We start from the raw sequence: 10,135 nt of genomic DNA, 5'->3' as shown, positions 1-10,135 counted from the left end.
TGTAGGGTGAAATGCTTCTGACCTTCCTAAATTCGTTTTGTGCTCGAAGCCAAAAAAGTGGGGGGCCAATAAGGTATGTGCTTGACAGATTCTATGGCCTCCCTCCCCTCTCAGTGGCGGGGATAACGCCTGGGCAATAATCGTGTAGAACAAGCCAGACGATAATCGAAAGAAGTCTGTATTAGGGAACAACCAGTGTCCTCTTGCCTTCTCTCTGTTGGGTTCCCTGGAGACTGTTTAGAGCGGAACACCGAGCGTGACGGTGGCTCGAAGCTCGGATTAGTGCTCGTAATTCGATAAAGTTTTCGGAGACGGGGGTTGTGCATGGGGAACGAGGGTGGAGTTTGGCAAAACATTCTCTCGTTATCAGCGTATGCCGCCCACCGCCGCCAAGGTGGCGGAGCGACGCCGGCAAGAACCACTCGATACATCGATCCGTATGGTTCTCCGTCCGACTTGGCCGACTCGAATCGATTCGGGCTCGTTTCCTCGCGACGGAACGCCACGACTATATTCGCGCGGCCTCCCGCCGCCTTTGGTTCGTGGAAACATAGACAAATCCGACGGAATGCGTGCAATAAAAGGGGCGGTGGGGGACTGGAAGGAAGTCTCAAATCGTTAACGAAGAGGCAAGAATTAACCGAGTCCAGTCGCGTAGAAGGCACGATACAAAAGGTGAACGATTCCACGACGAACAGGGGAAGGAAAAAGCCCAGTAATGGCGCGTGTCAAGCGAGAGCAGGCCTCGCGCTTAATTAAGATGTCTCCCGCAATTAGGTGCCTTTACGATCGGCATAAAACCCGATCATTCCGTGCACGCACGAATCAGGTTCCTTCGTTCCAGCGGAATGATCTCTCCCCCTCTCTCTTTCTCCGTTTTCAGTCGGTCGATAATCATTGTCGTCGTTGTCGTCGCCACCGCGATCCATCGGCCGGGGAGAACGGGGGTGCGCGCGTGTGTACCGGTTTCAACTCTCTCGCGAATGTGCAGAGACATTTCCGGTGTTCGCGACAAACAAGTCTAACCACCACGATTTTCCTCTCGTTGTTCCAGCAAGGATGTCGAGCAGCGGCGTGACGAGCGGCCCGGTGAGTCAAGTCTGTCGACCGCACTTTCACAGTTCGGTGCTGCACCCTTGGCTCTCCGGCAGCGGGGCGGACACCTCGAAGACACCATGGGGATTCCCGACGACGACGGGCTCGACCGGCGGCTCGGTGAACGACGACAAACCCCAGAGTCCGTTGGGTTCGTCTTTGCCACCCAGCACCGGAAGCTTGTCGAGTCACGGAGGAGCCGGTGCAGGTCACCATCTGTTCTCCTTTCCACCGACGCCCCCAAAGGACGCAACCCCCGACAGTATCACCGCTAGCACAACGTCCAGCACGAACAACAACAACAACAACAGCGCGAACAACAACAACAACTCTAGCAATCCCCTGTCCGGTTTGGGCGGAGGCGCTAGCAGCGAGTACCAAGCGGCGGTGGCACACGCTGCGGTTATGGGCGCGTTCATGCACCATCAGGACGCTCTGGGCGGCTCTGGAGCAAGTTCATGCGACGTGAAACCCAGCGTGATGCTTGGACATCATCACGGCGCGCCGTCCCCGCCGCATCAGCAGCACAACGGGACGACGAACGCCGGGAATGGCGGGAACGGGACGAACGGGGGCGGTGGTAGCGGTCAGGTGAAGCAACGCGAAGGTAATAACCAATCGGGCAGCCAACAGGCGAGCACCACGCAGCAACAACAGCAGCAACAACAACAACAACAACAGCAACAGCAGCAACAAGAGGCTGCTGCGTATCAGGGAAACGGTGGTGGTGGTGGTGGTGGCGGTGGTGGTGGTGGCGGTGGCAGCGGTGGAGGTGCCAGTTCACCGTCCTGTAGGGACAACTATGCAGCCGCTGCTGCTGCCGCCGCCGCCGCAGCCGCGGCCGCGGCTGCCTCCAACACCCACCATTCCGGATCCCAGTACGATCCGGCAACCAGCGCGTATAACATGTACCAGCACCTGCAGTATCCTAGTAGCACCCACCACCATCACCATCACCATCATCACGGCGCCTCCTCGTCGTCTTCTTCGTCTTCGTCCCATAATCCGCACAACGGGACCGCCGCGGTCTCCGGTCTGTTCGGGCATCATGGCGGGCCCGGGGCCGCGGCTGGGAACGCGACCGGCGTGGCCGGCGGCGTTAACGTCGACTCGAAGTTGTTGGTCGGTCACGCGCACGCAAACACGCCGAGTTCGCCGTCCGCGCAGCAGCAGCAGCAGCAGCAAAAGCCCAGGAACAAGTCGAGGACGTCCGCCGGTAAGCGGCACCGCCTACCAACCTTCCCTCGATCTCCCAATTTTTTTTTCGTTTTTCACCATGTTTTCTTCTTTTAAGCGAGATTCACAGTACGGTGATTCCTCGATGAATGCGACGACAGCATCGGTAATATTCCCACCTCTGGGGGGGAGTTCCCCGTGGAACCAAACAAAACAGAATAAATTGAAATTTAATTAGAGGCTTGGCTTCGAGTTGAATACAAATTTATTAGGGGCTGGGTGGACTCGAGTACGTCGCACTTATCGAGACATTGCTGTAGCTGTCATGGGATACGGTCGAATTACGTCGAATCCATAGACATGGAAGTATAGACTGTTTAGAACAGTGCTGGCCAACTTGGCTCTGTGGAGCCAACAGCCATCTGTCGTTACCGTGGAGTAACAGAGACAAGAATCTGACCTTCTTTGTTCTATGAAGGCACACGACGTAAACGAAACATTGGAAGGGGTAGCAAGCGCGTGAGGGGCCCGTTCCGAGAGTCCAGTTGGACAGCACTGGTTTAGAATGATGTTTAAAAAGAGGTAGATAGCTTTCGGAGGACTTGGTATCTTTTTTTTAAGTTTATGTAGTGAGGTTCTGGGGGTCTGGATTTTGAGTGATTGACTAAACTATATTAGAAAGAGATAGCAAGTCTTCCGAAAGTAACTCGTCCCTTTTTAAAGTCAGCCCAGCCTGACGTGCAGTCTATATTTCTATGTCTATGGTCAAATCCGGCAGCGGTCTTTATCGCTCACACGTAATTCAGTGAGAGAAATATAGGCTGAATTCAGATTGATCCTGATTCGACCTTGCCTTTGACCGCTTAGTTGTGAATCTGGCGTTATTCTTTCTGTTTTTTTTTTTTGTTTTTCTTCTGTTCATCCTTATATTTTTACGGTTTCGGGTATTCAACGGTTTGGTTGTTTCTCGGTTGCTGTTCACCATTTGTGATCCGTCCACGACCGCCGAACGAATTCCTCGAGTATAATCGTTTGCTTCGTTCGTATCGAAGAATGAATGTTGGGTTTGTTTAGGTCTAGTCCTGGACGGATCACAGAGGGGTACGTGCAGTCGATTTCCGGTTTTCGTATGCGAGAACTTTTACACCGTTTGTTACGCCTATTCCATCCAGTTGGAACAGAAACGGTTCCGGTAATTGGTTGAGAAACGAGTCCAGGAATAGAGAACGTGGACGAACTTTGTGTTTTCTGAGGTTTTCTCACCGCTTCGAGTGTTGCGCGTTTTGTAACGAACAGACGGGTAATATTCGAAACGGGAACGACTGCACCACCCTCGTATATTCACCTTCTCCTTGGTTTCTTTCTTTCACGAGGTTTGCTTGAATGTGTCGGTCCCAGCGCACGCGATGCGCCGGAACCTATGCATATTTCACCTTTAGTTTCAGTTTTCTCGTTTTGCTTCGATTCTTTGGTTCTTCGTACACCGTTTTCTTTCGCAGACTCGAACCTCCCTTTATTCGTGTCAATTGGAAACTCTCGACAGTCGAATATCGAGGGTATCGATGGACGTTCCGAATATCGAGAGTCTCGAAGTCTCTGTTTCTTACCCAGTTTTCTTTTCGTCTCCATCCCCCGAGGAGCTTTTGGTGGCGGTCGTCTTTCGCTTACAGTTCGTTGAATCAAAACGTTAAAAAACACATATTACGTTTTTTCGTTTTACCTCGAGTCTCGAGAGTTTCAGTGTTTTACCGACGAGAGGGAGACAACACACACATATACACACCGATATCGTGTATTTTTGTATTTTTTGCCTCACCGATGTGTTTTTTGAGTGGCACCCGCGATACGTCGAGCGTGAACAGCACCACACCCGACTAATTTTTACGAGAGGGTCAAGGCAGGGACGATGAAACCGGCCTCGGTACTTTCCTGACCACGAATATCATACGAGAGAGTTTCTCAGTTTACGATGTTCGTGGCTTCGATAGTGTGGAAGACGCGTTCACCTCTCTGCGCACCTTTCTTTATACACAGAGTTGAGGCGTGTAAGTCGACACATGGAACTACCATAAAAACAAAGCATTGCGTAAGAAAGTATTTTAGACAAGAGTTGTCTGGTTTTTAGGGGGAAGGAGGAAGAAGGACATTATTTATTTTTAATCCGGTGAACGTTTTGAAGGTCAAACTCGTTTTTTTAAATGCGTAGCTATATTTTGTTTAACAGCTGATTAACACACGCAAAAAATAAACAATTTTTGTCTGAAACGTTATTTCAAATTAACTTTTTATCCATTTAAAAAAACGAAGTTGACCTTTTAATAACTTTCGAAACACCATCAGATTAAAAATAAATGTCATTCTCCCCCCCCCCTCCCTCGAAACCCTCGTCTAAAATACTTTCTGATGAAATACCTTGTTTTTATGATACTTCCATGTGTCAACTTAAACGCCACATCCTGTGTATATTTGTCTCTCTGTATAGATAAACCTACCCTTATAAATGCCCAGGTGTAAAACACGTTCACACACGCGCGATATAGCACACACACACACACGTACCTCTTTTTTTCTCGATGTGGTGTGTCTACATGCTGCCGTTTTTTGATTTTGTCACAGCAAATCTCCCTCTCGAGAAAGAGTCTGCGGACCAACGAATTGTTCCGCGCGACGTTTCTTTTTCGAAACATCGCCGTTACGGTGGAAACGAACCAACCACCGTCTGCTGTCGTTCTTATCGGAGAATCAGTGTCTCGTACACGGAACAACCGTATTGTTTCGGATGAATGTTCAGTAGACGGACGCAAGTCACTGGTGCAACGGGCATTTGGGATTCGCGAGCGGAAAATAGCGCGATCGAGGGGGCATCGATGCGAAGGCAAAAAGGTAAAAGGAGGATAGAAGAAGGAAGGGGAGAGGGGGGACGAATGAAACGGTTGAAAAATGCCGGATACGTTGATTGCGGTAATAATAGTCGGTCTGCGGCGAGGACGGCGTGGTAAAAATCCTAATTCCGGGAACAATGGCCCGACTTCGCGGCGTGGAAGTCCGCTAATTAAATCGACTTACGACACACTACGCGCGGCAGCCTCGACGACGGTGAAGCCAGACGATTCCGTGGATATCAGGCCTGTTTAAGGCTGCCTGCTGCCCGGCTCGTTCGAATGGAAAAGGACGGTTTTCCGCGAAAGGAAGACTCTGGAAAAACGTGTCAGTCACGAGCAGCCTAAGTAAATCCCCTCCCGGGTGGATATTAAATTAATTCGGGCGGTCCTCTTTTGATCGTCGGTACGCGGGTGAGGAAGAAGGGGTCTGTTTCGTTAATTAACACTAGGTTTACGGAACAGCAGCGACTCCTGGAAATGAGGGGTTCCTGGGATGATTCGAAACAATTTTTTCCTTAGCGAAAATGGTGTCCGAGGCTTGGTTAACGAGATATTAACGAGAAACCCCGACCAATCAGCGCGAGTCTGCCGGCCGAGCTCTGATTGGTCGGGGATTTTCGTTAATATCTCGTTAACAAAGCCTCGGACAACATTTTAGCTAAGGAAAAAGTTGTTTCAAATCGTTACAGGAACCCCTCATTTCCGGGAGGAGAGGCTATTTTGGGACACCCTGTATACCTACTTCTACGAGCACCTGTCAAATTGACTGGTAAACGAAATACGCATTTTATTTAAAAAATCGATTTATTCAATTTAACTTGTTCACACTGAGTTTTATATTAACGATATCTACCAATTTCTACTGCGCATACGCAGATTGAAATACTTGGGTATATATGTTTTTAGGTACATTTTATACAAAGAAGTTAGCAGTTTAGAATAGGTATATACAGGAGTCTGTGGTTTGGTGTCGATTCGGACACGTTCTTTCCAGAGAATTCATTTTTCACAGTCGTTTGCACCAGTGACTCGTAGTTGGAAATCATATTCTTTGGTTCGTGTGAAAATTGATTTCGATCGCGACGTTTCGGCCACGTCGATCGCGTTCGGAGAAAAAGGATCTCGTTTTTTCTCTCGGTCCCAACCGAGAACGATTCGGTGCAGTTTACACAGGAATCTTTTCCAGTAAGGGCCACCGCTCGGTCTGGGTTCGATCGAATCCCGAGGAGGATGTGCAGCTCGAAGGACGATTCGAGAGACGCGGATTCCACGACTCGTGAAATATTTCCATCGGTCCAAACATCCCACCGTTGTTTTCCTTCCTTGTCCCGTGGTCCAACGAGTTTTCAGATCGCAAGACGCATCTCGACGAACGAAAGAACGCGATAGAAATGTCTGAAAATCGTTGGCCCCGTCATCCTCGTGCGTTTTGGTGGAGGGTAGACTAACAAAGCCTTCTCTGATTCCTTCTGAAACGTTCCCCTTGCTATAATATTAACAAGATGGATCTTTATTCGATCCCACGTGTCATTCGAACGGCCACGGTCCTAAAAATGAGACTCTGCTTTTGCTCTGGTAATCGCTTGGTATGGTATGTCTGCAACTGCATGCGAGTTCCAACACCAAATCTGTAAAACTGTACTCTCGCTCCTCTATCGCGAGGACGTTCTGGCTCTTCGAAGACTCTCGTCGGACATTTTCGAAGAATTCTGTTGGCTTTGAAGGTAACAAAGCTTGCTCGCGAATACGAATGTTTTGTCAACCGACGGGAATTCGAAGAGGCAATGCACGCGTGCTTTCCGACCGCGTCCGTCGAACAGTCACAGGATCGAATTCTTTCGATAGAGCTGAAAACATGCCTCGAGAATATGAACGAACTTGCTCGCCTAGAATTCGATCGGCTGTTCCACGCTCGCCACCGAGAGCTCCACGACCAGATTAATACAGCTGTTGTTTCTTCGGTGGAATTCCAAACAGAGGGTCGCGAGTGCGTGAACTGTGGCGCAACCTCGACGCCACTTTGGAGACGGGATGGTACCGGCCACTATCTGTGCAACGCCTGTGGACTTTATTACAAGATGAACGGCCAGAATCGACCCCTCATCAAGCCGAAACGACGCCTGGTAAATACCTAAGCTGAACATTTTACTCTTGTTATTAAGCGTTCGTCGTTCGAGCGAATTCAGAGAAGGATCGAAGACGTGTGTCTTCGTTTGGGTAGTCGATCATTCGGGATTTTCTCGAGGAAAGTGATGACCCGGGGTAATATTTCTAGACGGATCAGGTTCTAGATATCTGTCGCGTGTTTCGATATTCCTCGATCGAGTTGCACGCGAAACTGGTCCGATCGTCTGTCCCCGAACGTAGGATTCGCGGAAAAAGCCCCGGTACACCTGGCTGACTCGTAAAACCGAGTCCTTGATCGTTTCCTTCTCGCGTACCGAGTCGCACATACTTAATTAATACACGAAGCGTTGTACACGTTTCTCGCGATACGCAGATGCAGTCATCAGAATGCAAGATAAAACAAGGCCAAGTTAATTTCCTGTGTGCACGACGATTAATATTGTACGGAACCCATTCTTAGTCTCCGATCCTCTGCACCGTCTCTTCAGAAGAGTGTCCAGTCGGAAATGTTTTATAAATGTTTAACGAATTGTCCGACGAACGGTGTGGAAAGCCTGGAAAGTACATCCTCGAAGGTGTAGAGAGGGATCATAGGGTATTCGGTATCGCGGCCTACCTCGAGGAATTATTCGAACGCGTTACAAATGGAAATTCGCTATCGAAGCTGGATTAGGGGGTATCGGAAGAATACGAGGGTGGGGGGTTGGGGACGATCGATAACCCCGGGAACGAACGGTAGCCGGGGGAGTTTCGTGCGACCGGCTCGTAGAGCTCGTGCGAATTCGATCTACTTTCGTCGAGCAGGCTGGCACCTACGCAAACGGAATAGCTCGGTCCGATACAATGCCGCGGGAATACGATATCCACCTCGTCCTCCCTTCCCTTCGTTTCGTTTCCTGAAACGTGTCCGACACCGACACGACTACGATTGTCTCTAACTCCCCCCTCACGTAAAATAATTTCGTACGTTCCCGCGAAAGTTTGAAAGGGAAAAAAAAAAACTGCTGGTGATTAGTGTCTGTTGGTGATCGTGGTAAATCATATTTTTGCTGCATTCCAAGAATGCAAAAGCGCGTGTATACCCGGTGACGTTTCACTATCCCTCTCCGTGCACTTTCTCTCTGCACGCGATAGAGCAAAACCGACGGATTCACGTGTATATTCTTTTTCTTTTTGCTCGAGTTATTCTCCTAATTACTCGGCTCGCGCGCAAACGAAATTTATTAATCGTCCCGTTTCTTGTTGCCGTCGCTCGCTCGAGACGGAGGGAAGTCCACCGGAGCAAACACCTGATTAAGTCGCCCGCATTCGACGTGAATCAGAAGGGCCGACGACGTTTTCTCGACGGAGTTTCAGAACCAGTCCAAACATTATGACAGAACGGCGAACGGTTCCGCCCACCCATCGGTCTTCCGAGACGACGCAAACGCGTGGATTGGTTCACGCAATGCACGGACCCACCGTGCTTTGCCTTCCATAAAATATGCAACGTGCGGTTCGTCGCGTGTTGTCACAGTTTCGTCGAAGTCGTAATTATCCTCCCGTCATTTCGTGAAATCAGCTACACTCGGTAACCGCGTTTCCTCGGGGCGTTAATAATTCAACGACGGAAAGATGGCGCACCGCGATGCAGAAACGTTCAACCCGCTCGATTAACCGGGGCGAGTTCGAGGTAACTCAGCGAGGGGTAAAAGCAGAGAGAGAGAGAGAGAGAGATGAGGAGAGTCAAGGGACGGGCGAACCCTCCCAAAAAAAGGAGGAGCACGGGGGCTCCCCATATGCTTTTCGCACAATATGTCGCATTTTTACGGGGCGAGCATGGGAGCGAATCCGGTCACAGATGCGACGAAAGGAGAGAAAGAGGCCCGCCCGATACGATCTGCGAAACAAAAGCCGTCGGCACCACACCACCAGGTATACACACAGCCCCCCCCCCCACCCTTTGAAAATAATAAAGTCGTGGCACATATATCGGGGGCCACGTGGAAACGCATTGTGCGGACGTGTCTCTTCTCCACGGAAATTCCTGCCGAGCGTTATTATGAACGGGTACACGGGGTCCGACGACCGTGCTCGAAAGCCCCGATGGGCCAGATAGCAAGGGTTGAAACCCCCTCCGACTTCCATCGCCGCTCGACCATGCCTCGGTCCGCCATCTTTGATCCGTCGCGAAGATAGGCCGCGGAACAGCTGGGAAGTTTTCGGTAAAATTTTTTTCTTCTCTCCTACGTTCCGTCGTTGAGTCTCTCTCGCTGTGTTTCTCTTCGTCGGGGCACTCTGTCCTAGAAGGGGGAGGGAAGTTAGCAGCGGTCGATGCACCTCAGAGTTTTATTTTTTTAACCATCAACGAAGGAAACGAATTTCTCCGTGAGTCGAATGATTTCTTTGAGATCTAGTTCTCTAGAACTTCTCCAAGATCTCTGAGAATCGGTACGCGAGGAAGAGGAAGCGACGGCCAGTGGATCGGTTGGTCGGAGGGACGAAGAGAGAAGGAGGTTAACCTTCTGCGTGGAATCGCTCGTTAACGGCTGTCCTACACGCTCTCCCTTTTCTTTTCTCGTCCTGGCGATCCTTATCGCGGCTACGCCATGCCACGCCGCGCAGCGCAACGTCGCCGTCGTCGTCGTCGTCGTCGTGCAACCGCGGCGCGATGCTCGTCGAGTTACGGTCCTCCGGGTGTTCCCGGACATTCCAGGCGGCAATAGAAGCGCCAGCGATAGTCGCGAGAGACCCGTTAACCCCTTCGAGAAAGTTTTTTCTCGACGAAGAAAGAGGTGTCTAGGAAAGGGTCACTTTTGGGCGAGAAGTTTTGGCCGCGATGCGTTTCTGTACGAAAGAACTGTTCCGATCGAGAA

The 10,135-nt window shown here is 50.3% G+C and overlaps 1 protein-coding gene across 1 annotated transcript in view; it reads left to right on the top strand.

The window, feature by feature from the left end:
- LOC107187326 (GATA-binding factor C-like) overlaps positions 1 to 10,135 on the top strand; it is a 47,866-nt gene that overhangs the window by 6,483 nt on the left and 31,248 nt on the right. The window contains exons 2-4 of the mRNA XM_015575399.1: positions 1,055 to 1,728; positions 1,777 to 2,311; positions 7,131 to 7,272. Of these exons, the coding sequence (XP_015430885.1) occupies positions 1,055 to 1,728; positions 1,777 to 2,311; positions 7,131 to 7,272 (1,351 nt within the window). The remainder of the gene's footprint in view (positions 1 to 1,054; positions 1,729 to 1,776; positions 2,312 to 7,130; positions 7,273 to 10,135) is intronic.

The sequence above is a fragment of the Dufourea novaeangliae genome, unplaced genomic scaffold (genome assembly GCF_001272555.1).
Source record: "Dufourea novaeangliae isolate 0120121106 unplaced genomic scaffold, ASM127255v1 scaffold113, whole genome shotgun sequence".
Lineage (NCBI taxonomy): Eukaryota > Metazoa > Arthropoda > Insecta > Hymenoptera > Halictidae > Dufourea > Dufourea novaeangliae.
Note: the sequence above shows the minus strand (reverse complement) of the source record. Positions and strands in the feature narration are given on the sequence as shown.